Consider the following 19125-nt stretch of genomic DNA (forward strand, 5'->3'; position numbering starts at 1 on the left):
AGAGGAGCAGCAGCCTCAGGTCCGTGCCTTGTGTGGGTCAGGGACCGGCTCTGAGCCCCGTTTACTCCATTAGAACCCAGCGCTGCTATTAGGGTCAACCCCGCCTTCTGCAGGTAGATATGGACACTTGCGGGGCGGAGCTTCTGTCCCTTAGGCAGGGTGTGGGGGAGCAGAGCCTGTGTGGGGCCCCTCCCGGCCTCCCAGGTCCTGCATGGACAGCAGAGTCCCTCCCCTCTGGGCTCGGGGCTGGAGGCTGTCCCGCCTGCCTCACCTGCAAAGCACCGCCGTCCACTCACCCACAGTCAGGGCCTCTGTTGAGGGAGCCCTGAACCCCTCACCAGGATCACCGAGATGTCAGGCTGGCTCCTCACCCGGAGTCCCTGCTGCCACCTGCAGCCACACGCAATGCTCGGGCATCCCATCGGACCCGGTGCTTTGTACCCTCTGCTTCCAGACCATGACATGGTCATCAGCGTGGGGTGGTTACTGACTGACCTCCCAGAGCACGTGTCTGATGCACCCATGCATCCCTCTGACGAACGTCCACTGAGCGCTGCTGGGCCCTAAGGTTGGGCAGGCTGGGCACTGGGGACTCGAGGTCTCTGCTCACAGGGTGTCGTCTTGCTTGAGGGCAGTCATGTTGCCAAATGGCCTGGTGCAAAAGCCAGACTGGGGAAGGAGGGCGACTTGGGCACCCACTGCTGAGGACCTGTTGGACAGGGGCTGTGTGTGCCGGGCAGCGGGCCCCGCAGTGGACAGCTCAGTGACCCCTGTCCTTGTGCCTGCAGGAGAACTCCTGGACGGTCAGAGGGGCTTGGTGCCCTCCAACTTCGTGGACTTTGTCCAGGACAGCGAGTCTCGGCTGGCCAGCACCCTGGCCAGCGAGCAGGACCAGAATCTCATCAACCACTCAGGCATCGGGGTGGGCGTGGAGGGCGAACGCATCCTGGACCTGCACTCCCCGACCCTCACGGACCTGGGCACCGCTGACCTCGGCGGGGACTCGCTGGACGTGAACATCGATGACATTGGAGAAGACATTGTGCCTTACCCTAGAAGACTCACCCTCATCAAACAGCTCGCCAAAAGTGTCATTGTGGGCTGGGAGCCCCCGGCCGTGCCGCCCGGCTGGGGCACCGTGAGCGGCTACACCGTGCTGGTGGACACGGAGCCTCGCCTGAGCCTCCCACTGGGCGCCAGGACCAAGGCCCTGGTGGAGAAGCTGGACACGGCCGCCTTCACCTACCGCATCTCCGTGCAGTGCGTCACCAGCCGGGGCGCCTCGGACGCACTGCAGTGCACGCTGCTGGTGGGCAGGGACGTGGTGGTGGCCCCCTCGCACCTCCGGGTGGACAGCATCACACAGACCTCGGCGCAGCTGTCCTGGCTGCCCACCAACAGCAACTACAGCCATGCCATCTTCCTCAACGGGGAGGAGGTGGACGTCGTCAGGGCGGCACGGTACAAGTACCAGTTCCTCAACCTGCGGCCCAATGCGGCCTACAAGGTCGGGGTGGTGGCGCGGCCGCACCAGATGCCCTGGCAGCTGCCCCTGGAGCAGAGGGAGAAGAAGGAGGCGTCGGTGGAGTTCTCCACGCTGCCCGCAGGTGAGCCGCGTCCTTCGGGGCATCCTCTGCTGCCCAGGTGTGCAGTGGGCCCTGCGTGGGTGCTCCTGTGCGCCCCTCCAAGGTCTGTGGTTTTACACTGGATCGTGCATGGCATAGCTGAGAGCCAGTGCGTGTCGCCCTGCTGTGTCCGGGCTCCCGGCTCACCAGCCCTCTGCTGTCTGTCAACACTGACAGGACAGGGGCCACACTGTGCTGACGCTGCTGGCGGGACCCTGGTGTCCCGGTCACATGTAGTGACCGTGGAAAGCGGTGTCCACGCCCAGGTCACTTTCACGACAGCGCAAGATGGTACAGCTGCAGGTCTCGAATCCACGCTGTCCTCTGGCCGGTGCTGCTGAGGCCACGCAGTCCAGTCCGGGCCTGTGGGCCAGCGACATTACAAACAGCCCCGGTGTTTCCCTCCCTGTCCTTTTCCAGGCAGCGTGAAATCCTCCAGCCCCAATGCTCACCGGAGGGTGGCAGAGGCTTAGAAGACAGCGTCAAGGGCCTGAAGGGTCACTGATGTCCCCCTGTGAAAGACAGGGCCGTTTGGGGGTGTGCCTGGGAGGAGCGGGGCGGAGGACAGGGAGAGGGAACGGAAGGCGTGTTGCCCTCTGTGGGGCCGAGCCGACTGGTGTGTCAGCGGGGACTTCCGTCCCGTGTCTCTATAATCTATTACAAGGATTGTCTTGCTTTAGCAGTGCACGTTGCCATACGTCATGACGGGACCACTGCGCCCATCTGTCCACGGGGTCCGTATTTCGGGGAGGTTTGCAGTCCTTTTAGTTTCTTGTGTGTTCTGAAGGTTCGTGCTCTGCCCGGGCTGCAGCTGGAAGATGGTTTCCACCCTTCGCTGTGTCCTTTGCTGGGCAGTTTGATCACTTTGATCTGTTCCTGATGCTGTTTCCTGTGCGATTGGAGTTCTGTTCAGAAAGTCCTTGCCCGTGAGATTTTTAACATTCAGACTGGTGATGGTAAAGCTGTCAGGAGACCGAGTCCCCGAACTTCAGCCCAGAACGCTGCGTTTATCAGAGCGCACGTTGAACCGGAAAACTTTGGTTTAGGAAAAAACGATTCTGACACTCACGTCTTTTGTTTTAAAAGAAATCCAACTGACAGGCTCGCCACCACCCATGTGGGGCTCTGGTCCGGTGTGGAGTCTTCTCCAGGGCCTGAGTCCAGCGTGGGAACGCCGGGCTCTCGTCTCTGTTCACCCTGCCCTGCAGCGTCCTGGGCTGCCTTCCGGCTCCCGGCTGGTGGACACACGCACCGCAGCACAGTGGTCACTGCCCCACGGCTGCCGATGCCATGGTTTGGAGGGGCTCAGGACGCGGCCCTCGCTGGGGTTAGGACCTGCCTGTCCCGGATGTGCTGAGAGCTGCCCCACAGCGTGGGTGTAAACATGGCCAGTTTTCCCTTCTGGAAGGCACGGTGGTTCCTTGTTTCTCACCGCAGCGGGCCAGTTTCCCTTGAGAGGTGGTGCAGCCTTGCTCTCCCGAGATCGGGCCCCCCAGCGCTGCCCGCTGTGCTACACGACTGTTCTCTGAGCCCTGCCGAGACCTTAGTCCACCTTGCGCTTGCCGGGCAGGTGCTTGTGTGTTAAGCTAAATCCCAGGCCCTCTTGTCATGAATTTCTAGTGGTGATTTATGCTTCCTCTTCTTGTCTTTTTGAATAGACCTATTTTTTAATGCATTCAAAGCTGCAGCTATTTGAATTTTCTGCTTTTTTAAAATAATTTTTGTCTTATTGATTACATTTCTTCCATTTTTCCCGACAGCTGTTGGGTTTAACTGGCTTTTCTAATCCTACATTTTCTAAGCAAAAACTCAGATCATCTATTAAAACTGTCCTTTTTTGCTGTAGTATTTAAACTTATAAATACTTTTGTATCTAACTGCGGTCCGAGACGCAGACCTGACACTCCTGCCCGCTCTCAGGAGTTAGGATGCCTAACGGTGCCCTGTGTCGGGTGGCGCAGGATCTCCACGCACAGCTACCAGGGGTTGATACATTTCCAAGGACTCGGGGGTCTGAAGAGAAGACGGGGTGCTGCTAGGAGTGGTGTCTGATTTAACTCTTCGGGGTCAGACGGAATCCTGCCCGGGCCAGTCAGTCCCAAGGCCCGGAGCTTCCTGGCCAGAGCGCGCCCTTTGCCGAGCGCCCCGGACCTAACCAGGGAGGAGGCGTCCCCGGGCCGTGTGTGTGACAGAGCCCCGCAGGCCCCTGCAGCCTGGAGGGGGGCCGTGTACCCAGTCTACCGGCTGCGGGGAGGGAGTCATCCGCTTGCCTAAGTCCCGCCCCAGTCTGTGCTTCAGTCCTGCAGATGCAGGGGGACGCTTGACCCTGGCACTGCCCGGGAAGCTCGGCCGCTGTCGTCCCGAGCTCCTGCCCTCCTCGGCTTGTACGTCTGCCCCCTACCTTCGTCCGCTGGGCTTTGCGTCTGAGGGGAGCCTCTTGTCACTAGTCTGCCGCTGGGTCGGCTGCTGTCCCGTGGGCAGCCTCTGGCTCTGGTCCTGCTCTCAGGGCGAGCACCCAGGTGAGGCCAGTGCCGTGCTCTTTGCTTTAACTTATGCTGTGGCCATTTGTGTGTTTGCCTTTCTCTGTCTTCTTGTGAGCTGATTTTTAATTCTATTTTTTTTCCCTCAATTGTCTTTTTGGAGAGGGGATGACGCATTATGGGTTTTGTGGAGTGCAGAGTGCGTAATGTATGATGTTATCTTGGCTTAATAATGTACAGGTTTTTTATGATGGGAGAATTATGTCCAGCCTAGTCCTAGGTGACTCCTTTTGGTCTTGCAAGTGTTTTTACATATTTTAAATTTACATGTCACACGTCACAGTGCCCTCAGGATATTGTTCTTTGCTTGCCTTTGAACAACTTGGAAAAAACAGTCTTACATTTACCTTTGGCACTGTCTTTTTATTCCTGCTGTGGGCATACATTTTGATCTGGCACTGTTTCCTTTTAACCTGGAGAATTGCCTTTCGGACATCTTCCAGCCTGCTTTTGTTTAACGTAGTGTGAATTTCACGTCCATTTATACTTTTTTGGGGGGTACTGGGACTCAGACTCGGGACCCTGTGCTTGCCAGCCGGGTACCGTGCCACTGAGCTCTGCCCCAGCCCCGCCTTATGCTCCTGACTTCGGGTGCTCCAAGTGCCCAGGGTCCACTGTCCACGGCCTTCGGGGTTCTGCGGTGACTTGGCTGTCACTCCCGACACTTCCTGCCTGGGCACCTTTCAGCCTCTTCCTCCCCGTCCCTCTGATGCCCAGGAGCGGGCGTCTGCTGTGCCCGGCTTCCTTTGATTCCTTGGTCACCGCCTCTCAGGTTGCTGGGCCTCAGGGAGTGGTCCCGGGTTTCACACCCAGTGCCACATGGTTTTGCCTCGCTCTGCTCCCCTTCCCGAGACTGTGGTCGTACCCTGGTCGTTGGAGGGTTGCCGGGTCTGGCAGCGTGCAGACGGCCCGTTCCTACTGTCCTGCCGTGCCCGAGTCATTGTGATTGACCTGTCTTCGTGTTTACGGTCCCCTTCCTTTGTGCTTCCCTTCTGCCCCCATTCTGTCCGCCTTTCCCCACCGTCTCCTGCCGGGAACCAGCCCGGGGCAGATGGAGGGAGCTGTCACCTCTGCTGTGTTCCGCTGTGGTGATGTCTGTCTGCCACAGAGGCGCTGTGCTGTGTTCATCTGACAGGACCGCAGTGGACAGGTGGAGAGGCCACAGTGCCATCCGGGTTGTGTGCGGTGATCGGCAGAGCTGGGGTTTGCAGTAGGGCCTGGCCAGGGGTGTCGTCCCCGAGCTGTGTGTTATGGGGGGACCCAGCTGCCTGTCGTGGTCATGGAGCAAAGCCCTGGGGGCGGCAGCAGTGTGTGTGTCCTGCCCGAGGAGCAGGTGGTGGTTGCAGCGGGCATGGCGCTGTGTCTGAGTCTGGTCCAAATCAGGTCAGGCTGGGCCTCTGACCCGGGTGTGAAGGAGGCTCAGAGAGCTTCCTCACAGCACAGAGGTGTCCGCCCCGTGTCCTGCCCGGGGCTGCAGCGTCCCTTCCATGGGATGGTGGTCCATGCTTCCCGGGGGAGGCACTGAGGATTTACCCCAGGCCCAGAGAGAAGGCCGCTCCCTCGGGTGTCAGACAGGGCTGGCCACTCGGAGGCTGCCCGCCGTGCCTGGTGACCTGGCCACTGCTCTCCTGTTTCCCCAACTAGCAGTTCACGACATCTTCCCTTGCTGGCTTGGCCCACAGGAAACAGTGGGCCTGGGGGCCTGGAAGCCATGCAGGGCTGGACGTGGGGCAGATGGGCCCCGGGACCCAGGACAACCACTGCCTTAGGTTCTGCTCACTCATATAGTGTGACAACGTGGTGACATGAGGACCATGCTCGCTGTCCCCGGAGTCTGATGAAGAGTGACGGGGAGAGAGCTAGGCAGCAGAGGGCGGGAGAGGGAGGCTCGTGTCCTCCCCATGCTGTCCCTGGCTGACCGGTAGCCTGTCCCTGGGCAGAGGTGACTCCAGCCCGTCACAGCTGGTGGTGACAGAGGAACCCAGGACACAGGTGCTTTTCCCAGAGGAAGTGAGTGATGGCCATGCAGAGACCATGTGTCCTGTGCCCTGGCACTAACCAGTGTGCCCCCCACTGCTGTCCTCTCCTCCTCCAATGTCAAGATGTCATCTGTCTTCCAGGCAGGGCTGTGGAGCAGTGACGGCCACCTGCAGGCCCTGCCCTGAAGGCCACTGCTCCTTCTGTCCCTCCCAGGCCCTCCGGCCCCCCCACAAGATGTCACTGTCCAAGCGGGGGCCACCGCAGCCGTTGTCCAGGTCTCCTGGAAGCCACCTGCGCTGACCCCCACTGGGCTGTCCAACGGAGCAAACGTCACTGGCTACGGCGTGTACGCCAAGGGGCAGCGGGTGAGTGTCTCGGGGTGTGGAGTCCGCGGGCAGAGTCCAGCTCAGCGGGGTGCCATGGGGTGACCTGTTCCCTGCGGGGAGATGTGTGGGCTCACCCTCAGCTGCTGGACGCCACCATCGGGCACTGCACCGAGGGCCCGCCGACACGGGCCCTGCCTTTGGTCCAGCACCCTCTGGACGGGACCCAGCCATCAGGGTCCCTCCCTGGAGACCTAGCATGTGCAGGTGACCAGAGCCCCAGCTCTGGGGAACAGGTGTGCACCGTCTCAGCCCACCGCCCGCCTGGCATCGGGAAAGGAGGAGACTCATCTCCTGTGCACCTGCTGCCGTACCTGCCCGCTGTCAGGAGTGCCCGCTGGGGTGCCTGCCCAGGCCCCTCCAGCCATGGCAGGAAGAGCTCCCGATGCCCGTGCATGAGCTGAGCTCTGGGTATCCGCTGGCTCTAGGGACAGGGACTGTGCCTTATGCACCTTCTGGCTGGACGTGTCCCAGGCTGGGCCCTTTCTGGTCCCTATTCTGAGGGCAACTCGAGGTGCATGTCAGGGCCTTGTCCGTCCTTAGGGTGCAGGCCGGGCTGAGGCTGTGGGGTGCCCGCGGCCATTAATTAGCTGGCCTTGTCTCTGTGCAGGTGGCCGAGGTCATCTTCCCCATGGCAGACAGCACCCCTGTGGAGCTCGGGCGGCTTCGAGGCCTGGAGGCGAAGACGGTGACCGTGCGGACCCTGTCTGCCCAGGGCGAGTCCGCAGACTCGGCGCCGGCTGCTGTGCCCCCTGACCTCCTGGTCCCTCCTGCGCCCGTCTCCAGGGCAACACCCCCACCGAAGCCATTAGCCAGCACCCCTGATACCAAAGATGAGCACCTGGGTGTCCACGCCAAGGCGGAGCCCTGGGAGCAGAGCCGGACGCCTGCCCCCACGCATGGCAACCTGCTGGAGCCGCCCGGCCTGCAGGGCACCGGCCCTGGGCGGAGGTCACCCTCACCTAGCCGCATCCTCCCGCAGCCGCAGGGAGCTCCTGTGTCCACCTCCGTCGCCAAGGCCATGGCCCGAGAGGCTGCACAGAGGGTGGCTGAGACCAGCAGGGTAAGCTGGGGTGTCCGCTGGGGTCCCACCATCCGTCTGTCCATCTGCACAGCGTGCAGGGCATGTGGGTGTGGGGACAGCACCAGCCACGTGTCCCTGGTCCAGGCTGCAGATGGCTGGAACGGGCACCCCATTGCCCTGCGCCCGGTCCTGACTGCACTGTGGGGTGTTTGTGGCCCACACATGAGCAGCCCATAGCTGAAGGGACGTGGTGTGTGCACCCCCAGAGATGGCTCTGGTCCTGGCCACCAGGCCTGAGAACTATGTGCTGCATGGTGGCAGGGACTGCCCTGAATGGGGCTGGTACTGCCCACCGCGGGGTTCCAGCTGAAGTGCATGTGAGTGTGTGCGCATGCGAGTGTGTGCACATGTAGCTGTACAGGTAGAGCTGACACAGACACGCAGATTGTCCACACAGGCGTGGGCACATGTGCGGTGCAGTCAAGGCACACAGCGACCAAGTAAGCTAAAAGCTTAACCCCGTGTGCCCATGAGAGATGGTGCCAAGCGTCCCCTTCAAAACAGCTGTGCCCTTCAGACACACTTGTCTGGTTGATTCAAAACGTTCACGGCTGCTTCCGTCCAAAGAAAAAATGATGCCGTGTCCTCATCTGCTCCCTCCCTGGGTCTGGCATCGGTGACTCCGGGCACTGCCCAGTCAGAGTGAAGTGACCACCAGAGCTGTTCTGAGTCCAGGACCCGAAGGCGAGGACCCCGCAGTCCTGCAGAACAGACGAGGGCCAGCGTGCGCGTGTGCCAGGCGTGGTCTGCACTGACGACGCTTTCCTTTAAGCCAGTCCTGTGCTTTCCATCAGACCCACCACGTCCTGGCAAGCAGAGCTGCCTCTGGCGTGCGTGTGTGCACACTCATCTGCACGCTGCTGTGCGGAGCAGCCGGTGTGGTGTGGGAACCATGGCGGGATGTGCGGAGCGCCTGTGTGGTGCCCTGGCCTCTCCCTCAGAGGTGCCCAGATGTTTGCCGTCTCCGGTCTCCCCTCTGAGGCAAGGCAGCCCGTGAACTTGTGGCTTCTGGCTGGAGGGCCAACTTCGGGACTTGGGCAGGGTTTTAGCCCTGACAGGGGCACCCCTGGGGACTCCCCAGGACACGCCTGGCTAGGCCCAGGCCTTCAGTGTGAAGAACGTGTTTGTTAGGCAGGAGTGCTGTACACACCTGGACTCCCAGCACACTGGGAGGCTGAGGCAGGAGGATTCCAAGTTTGTGACCAGCCTGGATAATGTCGGGACTTAGTGAGTCCCTGTCTCAAAGAGCTAAAATCAATTTTTAAAAAAAAATTAAAAAAGAAAAAAGGGTCCTGTTAGCTGATGGATTAGCAGAGGGCACGAGAGGCCAACAGAGGGAGAGGTGAGCCTCAGGGGAGCAGGGCCAGCATGGGGAGCGGGGAGGGACTCCGGGAGCCGCCTGGTCAGGGCTACCGGTGATCCTGAGGAACCTGCAGGTCTGGAGTGTGGCCAGCACCCTCCCCTGCACGGCGCTGTGGGAGGGCCCAGCTGTGACCCCGCCGCCCGGCTCACCCTCGGCCCGTCTCTTTCCAAGTTAGAGAAAAGGAGCCCCTTCCTGGAGAGGAGCAGCGTGGGGCCCTACGCCAACTCGGACGAGGAGGACGGCTGCGCCTCGCCCGAGCCCAGGCGGCGGGCCCCCTCCGTGGAAGACTTCCTGGAGGGGTCGGAGCTGGGCAGGCAGGTGAGGCCGGCGGCCTGCCGCGGGGTCCCGGAAGGCGGGGAGGGGAGGAGCCACTTGCTGCACCAAGGTTTGGGTCAGCAGAAGACCCGTGTTTTCTCATTCGGGGATGGGGTCAGTGTCCACGTGTGAGCCCCCAGCCGAGCCAGATGGGTCTGGGCAGGTCCTCGGGGCAGAACAGGAGGGGTCGGTTACAGGCGCCCGCTGGGCTCGTCTGTGGGTCTGCATTCACTGGTGGGCTGGAGACCATCCCTGACCCCTACAATGTATTTTTAAATTTATTTCCAACTCCATTTTATCTCAAAGAGAATTTCAAAACTGGTCAGTCGGGGGACAGCAATGGTGCAGACATTGCACACTGTCATCCCCGAATCCTTCACCCAGAGCCCAAGACACCTGCATTCAGCTGTCCGAACAACACCACAAATCTTCCTCTTCAGGGAACTCAGAGATAATAGTTGTAGTGTGACTGCCTTTTTTAGTTTTTGGTAGCAGAGATGGCTTTTTTTTGGTACCCAGTAGTATGACTCTCTTAGCTACTTTTTATATGCATGTGCATACACATACATGTATGCTGTTTCTCTCTGCTTCTCGCACTAATGAGACAATATGACGGTTACACACTGTGTCTGATTTATTTCCCTCAGGAGTCTCCGTTTACCTTCTTTATAGCTGAGTAGTACTCCATTGTATAAAAACACCACAACTTTTTTATCCATTCCTCAGTTGATGGACATTTAGGTTGTTTCCAAGATCTGGCTATTACAAATTGTGCTGCTATAAACATGGGTGCACATATATCACTGTGGTATGATGCTTTCAGTTCTTCTGGGAATATGCCTAGAAGTGGAATAGCTGGAACAAATGGGACTTCCAATCCCAGCTTTCTGGGAAATCTCCAGACTGACCTCCACAATGGTTGCACCAGTGTACACTCCCACCAACAGTGCAGGAGAGTTCCTTTTTCCCCACAGCCTCTCCAGCATTTGTTGTTGGTTGAGCAACGTCCACAGTTTAAAGGAGAGGTCCAGTGGGTCACGGCTTCAGGGGTTGCAGTCCGTGGCTGGCTAATCTGGGGGAACCTCGTGGTGGAACGATGCGGGGCAGGAAAGCCGGAAGCAGACAGTGCCAGGGAGGAAGGGGCAGGGCCGGATGGTCACCAGGTTTTGCCTCCATGACCAGCAGACTCACCAGGAGTGTGCCAGCCCTCCCTAAGCCCTCCAGCAGTGCCGAGTGTGGCCCAGCTGCCCGGTTGTTTGCGGGGTGATTGGACCCCGTACTGCCCTGCCTGCTGGACAGGGTCAGGACCGTCCCTCTGCTCTCCTCCCGCATAGCCCCACTGTTGCCACGGAGACGAGTACCACACGGAGAGCAGCCGGGGCTCAGACCTGTCGGACATCCTGGAGGAGGACGAGGAGGAGCTGTGCTCGGAGATGCCGCTGGAGGACGGTGGCCGGCGGCGGTCCAGCGGCACGTCGCACAGTGCCCTCAAGGTGAGCGGCCGGGCTGGGGGACGAGGGGCGAGCGGGGCCTTGCCCTGTGACACCCCATGACAGAGGCGGAGAGTCCTGACCCGTGTCCTTCTCGCTGTTGAAATCGCTGTAGCTCTCGGCTACCTCACAGGGCAGTGTGGACCCAGGCACCCTGGGCGTGTCAGGAGTTGAATCAGGGAGGCTGGGGTGCTCGTCCACCCACAGACCCCGCCTTGCTGTCCACTCTGAGGCCGCCGGGGAAGGCTGCTGCCTGGACAGAGCCTGAGGTGCTTGAGTCAGCAGGGCGTCCCTGCTGCCCCCTATGGGGACCTTCGCCCCACTGCTGTCGGCGCCGGTGGGCCAGTGCGGGCTCCTGCACACACTGCCACCCGGCGAGACCAAGCAGCCAGGCTTGGGGCCAGGCAGCTGGAGGCCAGTGGGCTGGGGGTCCAGGGATGGAGAGGCCTCTGGGAGGACGCTGGGCCCAGCGCGCATGCGGAGTGACCGCTGATGATCTCCCCGTGCCGACACCTGCCAGAGCCTGTGCAGCCCCGCATGGAGCCCGGCCCGGCCCTGCCCACAGCCAAGAGGGCTCAGCCTTCTGCCCTCCCTCCACTCTGGGCTGTGCCACAGGCGATGGGCAGTGCCGGTGCCCTTCCCAAGGCTGCTGCTCGGGCTGCAGGACAGAGCCACTGTCAGAGACCAGAAGCTGCCTTCTCCCCAGGGAGGCCCAGACGCAGAGCTCCAGGGTCTCTGCCCAAACCCCCGGCAGGGTCCAGATATGGGGTCACAGTGCGGCCCACCATGGCCCCCTGGGGGAAAAGGCAGAGGTTGTCGGAGGCTGATTCGGCTTCTGGGTTCTCTTTGGAAGTTGCCTGGGTGGTAGCGTCAGGCTGGGGCTCCCACGTGGCAGTGACCACGGGGCCTGGCCGTTCCCCTTCGGGATCGGACACGTCTGCCTCCCGCCTTGGCCTGAACCAGAGCGCACACTGGCTTAGAGTCGAGACAGGGGGCCATCGGGGCGAGGAGCCATTTGTGGGTCTCATGCGTGCGGCGTCTTTGCACAGACTTGCCAGGCAGCCCCGGGCCGGGTAGTGGGCACAGGGTCCCCATCCCCGAGGACACCGAGCAGGTCAGGCCCAGGCGTGGTGACAGGAGTGGCCCTGGTCTCACGGGGCTCGGCTGTGCTGGAGAAATGCCAGCAGGGAGGGCGCTCAGGCTATGCTCGGTGCAGGGGGGAGAGGGGACCAGGTGTCGGGGTGCGGGGACCCCGCCTGTGAGCATCTGTGGGCCCTGGGCTCAGTCTCCTCAGCACTGGACGCAGCACTGGACGCATCCCCCAACCTCCGCCCCCACCCCATGTCTGAGCTGCCCCCCGGGCCCCCTGCATGGCATCTGCTCCCCTGTGCTGTCCCCGCCTGCGCCCGGCTCCCCGCCCGCCTGCAGCGGAAGCTCCTGCCCGCCTTGCCGCTGTGACTAATGTCTGTGTTTTCTTTCCTTCCTCGGCCCCTACCCGTGTGTGGCCGCCACTCTGTCACCCCATCCCCAAGGAGTGCTATAAGCCTGGGAGCCTGGAAGGTGCCTTCCTGGAGCAGTCCGAGCGCCCCCAGCCGCCCCGCCGCAGCAAGCGGCTTTTCAGTATCCCCGAGGTAGCAGAGGAGGACCCCGACCTCTGTGAGCCGCTGCTCTGGCAGGGCCCTGGGACGTCCCGAGCCAGGACCTTGCTGGCCGCACAGCTCGGACCTGCCCCGCCCTGCTGGGGCCCCCCAGCGCCGCCTGGCTCCTGGCTCCCCACCAAGCACAGGGTCCCCTGGGGTCTTGCCCACGCGGATGACCTCCTCCTGGAGGACAGAGGCGGTCGGCTGGGCCGCTGGGCCACCCGGAGCCCGGACAGTGGCCTGGACTGCGGCAGCGAGGAGGAGGAGCTGCGGATTAGGGTAGGGCGCACCGAAGCCCAGTGCGGCCCGGGCCCTGGCCTCTGCCCCTGTGGGAGAAGCACACGGCCCCTGCTGGCCCGGCGGCGGACACTGACCCGGCAGAGCAGCATTGAAGAGGACTTTGGGGAGCAGGTGGACCCCGGAGATGTCATCAGCAGCAGTGACATCCAAGACAGCCCCGAGAGGTCGCCGCCCGGGAAGCAAGGCTGGGACCGGGCCACCAACCACGACGGTTTTCGGGGTGTCTGGCGGAAAGGCGTGGCTGGGCCGGACAGTAGGGTGGCCGTCCAGCACGGGCCACTTCCTCCCCGGGCTGAGGACGGTCCCTGGGTGTGTGGCGCTCCCCTCCCGCTTGCCTGGGTCACGCTCTCCCCGCCGGGCTTGTGGTTCCCCGCGCGGGCGTCACCCTGGCGTCGGGCGCTCCGGTCTCCTGCGCGCTTGGTTTGCTGCGTCCCCCCGCTTGGCCGCGTGCGGGTGACGCCTGTCCCTGGCTGTCGATGACGGTTTCCTCCACAGGACGGTAATGATTCTGGCTGCTTCGATTAAAGGACAACTGAGCCTAAGTTTTAATTAAGGGTTAGCTGAACGGGGACCACGGTCATTTTAGCAGCTTTCTCTTTCCTAAAACCACCCTTGGAGACCCAGGCGCCAGTCTGCAGCCCTTCTCCCTGTGAGCCTCGGCCCAGCCCCTTCCCTCCCACCACTGAGACCCTGGGGACACCCGGGGGGGGGGGCAGCCGGGGTGCCGGCCCCGTGCTCTGTGATGAGCCCTCATGTGGGCCGCCCAGGGTCCCCCACTGTGGCCTCAGGGGCAGGGAGCCCCTCGCCCACGTCTGTACCAGTCCTAGCCTCTGATCCAGGCTGAAGGAGACCTGAAAGGAGGCCCTCAGCCACCCAGCACGTGGTGGCATCTTCAGGGTGGGGCTGACATGTCGGGACCCCCAAAGCTGGTAACACAGGGGCTCCCCACATCCCGCTGCAGCCAAGCCAAGACTTGGCACTGCAGCGCCTTCCTGCTGTGTGGCAGCTGGGTTCGGGGCGTGGGGGGCCCAAGGGGTCAAAGCTGTGACCCCACGGTGCCCTGGGTTATGTGTGGAGCACCTCACTCTGATCTGAGCAGCAGCCTCGGGTCCCCTGGTGGTCAGAGCGGGCCCAGTGTGAGCAGCAGGGCCGAGCTCGCCGTTCAGCCAACCCTCCAGTTAAAAGCTAAGCTGAGTTGCCTTTACGGCTTTGCTTCCGATCCGAGTTGATTTCACTGACCTGCCCTCCTTCCTAAGGCCAGCGAGACCCTGACCGCATGACTGTCTTCTCTCCAGATCTTAGGCAACCCGGCATCGGCAGGACGCGCAGAGAGGGTGGAGCACGGGGGCCGGAGGTTCCCCCACGGTGGTGCGGGTCCCCAGAGGCCGCGGCTGCCCATCGGTGAGTGGCCCGCGTCCTGTCCGTTCGTTGTGGAACCCTTAGGGACAGTGCCTTAGCTCAGCACAGAGACTGTGACCCCCTCGGGAAGTGGGGGGCGGGGGTGCGCACAGGTAGGAAGCCCACAGCAGCGCCCGTCTCCTGGCCGAGCTCCTCTTCCGCCCACCGGGCTGTTGGTGGTGGTGCTCGGTCTCCTGAGCCGTTTCTCAGAGTGACCTCCAAGGTGCTGGCTTTAGGCTGGGCGCAGGTCTGAGCTGGAGCAGAGCTGGGTGCTGAACATCTGGGCGAGCTGCAGGACCTGCTGGTGCAGCATGAGGGCTCCCTGCTGCTCCCGTCCCCCCGGAGGGCTCTGCTCCCCACTCTCCCCGTGTGGCCTGGCAGGTTCCTGGCTCCTAATCACTTTCCGGAAGTCCTTCGGCAGCTGCCACAAGGCGGGTGTCTTCGAGGCAAGGGCCCGGCTGGAGGTCAGGAGAGGATGCCTCCGCTCACGGCCTGTAGGCGGGGCACTGGGAGACTGCTATTTATTTATTCATTTGTTTGTTTTGAGGCAGACAAACTGCATGGGTCTTGCCATGCACTTCAGGCTGGCACTGAACTCACTGTGTAGCCTGGGCTCGCCTCCAACACACTGTGATCCTCCTGCTCAGCCTCCCAGGTGCTGGGATGACGGGCACGGGCCACCACGCCTAGGAGGGCAGCAGGGATGTTAAGAGTCTCTAACACAAGGTCCTGAGCCCGGAATCAGCCCTTTTGTGGGCTTGCACACGCATACACAGGGGTGCATATACACAGGCACACACACACAGGAAACAGCAGAGGGGAAACGGCTCTGGAGGGAAGGCGGGGAGTCTTTCCCAACCCTGGAAGCAGCACTAAAGGTGTTTCCTTTCTCATTTTCACCTTTTATTATTGTGATAAAAATCTTTAAAAACAGTATTGTCAGTCAACAGAGACCCCGTCTGTGCCCTGTCTAGTGAGAAAGTCAAAACCGCTGTGAGCGGTGGCGGACCAGGGCTGCCCCTGCGGCTTGGCTCCCAGCAAAAGAGGCACCAGTGAGACCAGGAAGATGAGCCAGGATGCTTTCCCCAGGCCCCAGGGTCCTGCACACCGAATTCCGTGCTGTCCCCAGGCCCCAGGGTCCTGCACACCGAATTCCGTGCTGTCCCCAGGCCCCAGGGTCCTGCACACCGAATTCCATGCTGGGAACAACTTCAGCCGGCTGGTTCCCCCACCCCAGGCCGCCCTTCCCCACCCCGGGCCGCCCTTCCCCACCCTGAGTCCTCCCTGTCCACTCTGCGTCTGGAGCTGGGGGCCGGTGGGTGGGGCAGAGTGAGCAGGGCCGTGGTCCCTTCCTGCTCCGCTCTGTCTGCCCTGCGGCCTGCAGATGCCACACTGCACCCTCCATCCACAGCCGCAGCTGGAACGCGCCTTTACAACACTGTGTCTGCCCCGAATGTGCAGTGTGGGGTGGGTGGTCAGGGAGGCAGCGCTCAGTACCTGGGGTGTGTGCGGGCTCTGGACCAGTTCTGAGCCGTCTGGTATCCCCGAGGCGCTGGCCAGGTCCCTGGGTCCCTGTGGGAGGCAGACGCTGGTATTTTCAGCCCAGATCCACTGCAGAGCTGAGGTCCCGGGGCAGGCAGTGGGTGGCTCGGGCTTGGTGGCCACCTGGTCACTGGCTTTCGTCCTAGCTGGAGCATAGGCACATGGTAAACCCCCTCCCACTCTGAACCTGGGCCCGGCAGCCCCAGGCCATGGAGACAAAGCCGTGCAGCCGGCTTGGGCCGCCTGGGACCTCTGGGTCCATGTCCTCCTTCTCATCTCCCCAGCTCATTTGTCATAGATCAGACTTGAGGGCCGTCCCCACCATCCTCCGCTCCTGAGTTGCACAAGGTCAACTGCCCTACCCTGTCCCCCACCTGCTTGCAGATGACTATACGGGGCGCGACCGCCTCTCCCCGGACTTGTACGAAGAGTCAGAGACCGACCTGGGTGCAGAGGAGCTCCCGGCCCGCATCTTCGTGGCCCTGTTCGACTACGACCCGCTCACCATGTCCCCCAACCCTGACGCCGCGGAAGAGGAGCTGCCCTTCAAGGAAGGCCAGATCATCAAGGTGGGGACGGCTGCGGCCCTGTGGACGCGGGGGGCAGAGCCGGCCTCGGGGAGCAGCCCCTGAGAGGGTCATGCTTCTTCTCAGGGGGCAGTGCCTGTGGGCTTCAGGAGCCTTGGAGGAGGAGAGGGGAGGGGAGTGGGGTGCCGGTGGAGGCTGGGAATGGGGTCACAGCACCAGTCTGTCCCTGCTGCAGGTTTACGGCGACAAGGACGCTGACGGGTTTTACCGCGGGGAGACCTGCGCCCGGCTCGGCCTCATTCCCTGCAACATGGTGTCCGAGATCCAGGCGGACGATGAGGAGGTGCGGGAGCAGCTCCTGCGCCAGGGCTTCCTGCCCCTGCACACCCCGGTGGAGAAGACAGGTGCGGGCGCCGGACGAGCCCCAGTGCACTCAGGACGGGAAGTCTTGGTGGAGGAGGCCCGGCTGGAACACGAGGCAGCGGCTGCTTTTCTGCACATGCCCTGAGCACGGGCCGGGCGTGGTCCATTCCCCAGAGCCGAGCCGGCAGGGCATCCGGGGATCCCGAGTAGGCAGAAGCCTGTAGCCCCTGTCCTGTTGTGCAGGCTGCTAACTGCTCTGCTCTGCGTGTCCCGAGCCAGTAGCAAGTGGTGGTGGGGAGACGGCCGTGCCATGCCCGTGTGCGGTCCCACCATGGTCCGGAGCCCCCCTCCTGCACCCCAGGAGAGTGATGCTCTGAGAAGTCCTCTTCTCCTGCTGTGTAGCTGCAGGGACAAAGCTCAGGCCACGCCCTTTGTGCCTAAGGGCTGTGCCTCAGCCCCAGCCCTCAGACCACGGTCCTCCCCCAGCACCCAGGACACCCCCGTTCCAGGGAGTCACGTGTTTCCCACCTGTTCCTCTCGTGGCAGTGGGCTCACCCTGCCCAGGGTTGGTGCCCACCTTGAGGGGGCACAACCTGCTCCCCGCAGTGCTCGTGGGACGGCCTGGCCGTGGCCACCTCACCCCATGGTGCCCAGACTCCTGCTTGGCCCACAGCAGCTTGTGTGTGTCACGCTTTGGTGCTGGGTGTTTGGGTTTGGGGTTTGTTTCATTGCTCCGGGGCTGAACCCCAGGCCCTGACACCGACCAACAGCCCCAGGCCTTTCCATCCTACTGAGGGACAGTCCTACTACGTGGCTAAACTGCCCGGTCTGGGCTGAGACTTGGGATTCTCCTGCCTCAGCCTCCTGAGTGCTGGGATGGCAGGCTTCCCTCCCAGGCCCGGCTCTAGGAGGAGCACTTTGGACACCAGGCTGCAGGTGTCCCCCAGGGCTCTCCTCCACCCCCTGCTTCCTGCTGAGCCTCTCCAAGCCCCAGCACCCCTGTGCCGGCCCAGCTGGGGAAAGTTGGGCTTCGAAGAGTGTGATCTGCTAGGGCAGAGGAGGAGGGGAGTGGAGGGCAGGGTCGCCGCCCACGCAGGAGCACAGACATGAATCGGAGCCTAGCAGGAGGCCAGCTGGGGCGCACGGAGGGCAGGGCCACTGGCCCAGGTCCTGGAGGGGCAGGGTGACCGGAACCTGGGTGGGCCCCCGGCTGGGCAGGGCCATCACGTGATCTCCTCACCTCAATTCTGGTCACAGAGCGGAGCAGGAGGAGCGGCCGGCCACGCCCCGTGTCCACGCGTAGAATGGTGGCTCTATACGACTACGACCCGCGGGAGAGCTCACCCAACGTGGACGTGGAGGTATGGTGCGTGTCTGAAAGGGCGACCCTCAGGGTGTGGCCAGGGTGGTCACCCGGCATCCACAGCCAGCTGCGGCCCAGAGGCTCGTGGGACCTTCCGGAGATGAGCGACGTGTCCGTTTTAGTTTATTTTCTGGCGTGTGCGTTTTAAATCGTCACTTGCAGCAGCACGATAAGTGTCACCTCCTTCCTGTCCCCAGGTGTGACCCCCACCTTGGCCCTGTCCCTGTCCCTGTCTGGCGGCTGATGGCCTCACTAGTCTGGTCCCATCATAACGGACCTGTGCACTGGCCAGCAGGGCTGGGAAAATCCCGGTGTGTGTCACACAGAACCGCAAGTCTGTGCCCGTCAGGAGCACCGTCCTGGAGGGTCCCATCACTGGCCTGACAAGTGTCCCCGTCCCACCCCTGATGGAGAGGCCAGTGAGCCCCAGCGGCACCTCGGCAGGGAAACAAGAGGGCACAGGAGGTTCCCTCAGCCCTGGCAGAGCTGGGCTGGGGCCCGTGTCATGGGCAGGAGTGAGAAAGGCCAGGCGGCATCCCGGGCTGCCCAGAGCTGCCAAGCGGGTCCTGGAGCCGCGATCAGTCCCCCTCAGGTGCCCTCTGCCTCCAAATAGCCAGCGCCCGTGACCTTTACCCTTGCTCCTGTGTTTAGACCCCTGAAAAGGATGTCTGTTGTGTCCTCTATCTTGTGTCAGGCCTTATGGACCGGACACACGGGGCAGAGGGTCCCTAAGTACAGGGCATTGTGCCCACACTGCCCGCCTGTCCCAAAGCTGGGCGACACCAGACTCTGATGGTGTGGTGGTCACTGGATAGGGCAGGGCTCCTGCTCCAGCAGGGGGCGTCCACACTCACGGGGCCATTTCCCGTGCTCCAGGCCTCACAGCCACTTGGGGACCAAGCGCCGTGGCCTCACATCTTGGCTCTGCCAGGACTGTGGCCACAGCGGCCCCACAGTCAGCCCCGGGGCTGCGAGCTGTGGCCACAGAGAACTTACTCTGGAGAGCACGACCTGGTCCAGCTGGGTGCCGCTGACTCTGTGTCCCGTCTCTGCAGGCCGAGCTGACGTTTTGCACAGGAGATATCATTAGTGTCTTTGGAGACATTGATGAAGACGGATTTTATTACGTAAGTTTTGAAGCGGTGAGAAGTGCAGCTCGGTTCGCCCTGTGGGGCTGCGGTCCTGCTCGGGGCCTCAGCGGTGTGCCCAAGC

At 62.3% G+C, this 19125-nt stretch overlaps 1 protein-coding gene across 23 annotated transcripts in view; it reads left to right on the forward strand.

The window, feature by feature from the left end:
- Rimbp2 (RIMS binding protein 2) overlaps nt 1-19125 on the forward strand; it is a 124811-nt gene that overhangs the window by 98304 nt on the left and 7382 nt on the right. For 15 of the 23 annotated variants that reach the window (XM_063225447.1, XM_063225455.1, XM_063225452.1 and 12 more), the window contains 11 exons: nt 789-1607; nt 6359-6510; nt 7139-7591; nt 9147-9293; nt 10625-10783; nt 12313-13029; nt 14016-14121; nt 16045-16229; nt 16423-16591; nt 17808-17911; nt 18969-19040. In XM_063225447.1, coding sequence (XP_063081517.1) covers nt 789-1607; nt 6359-6510; nt 7139-7591; nt 9147-9293; nt 10625-10783; nt 12313-13029; nt 14016-14121; nt 16045-16229; nt 16423-16591; nt 17808-17911; nt 18969-19040 — 3083 coding nt within the window. Of the gene's footprint in view, nt 1-788; nt 1608-6358; nt 6511-7138; nt 7592-9146; nt 9294-10624; nt 10784-12312; nt 13030-14015; nt 14122-16044; nt 16230-16422; nt 16592-17807; nt 17917-18968; nt 19041-19125 lie in introns of all 23 variants that reach the window. The other 8 variants (XM_063225459.1, XM_063225460.1, XM_063225461.1 and 5 more) reach the window with 2 other exon arrangements.

This window comes from Cavia porcellus, unplaced genomic scaffold, assembly GCF_034190915.1.
Source record: "Cavia porcellus strain 051 isolate PalLab524CR breed Dunkin Hartley unplaced genomic scaffold, mCavPor4.1 scaffold_16, whole genome shotgun sequence".
Classification (NCBI taxonomy): Eukaryota; Metazoa; Chordata; class Mammalia; order Rodentia; family Caviidae; genus Cavia; species Cavia porcellus.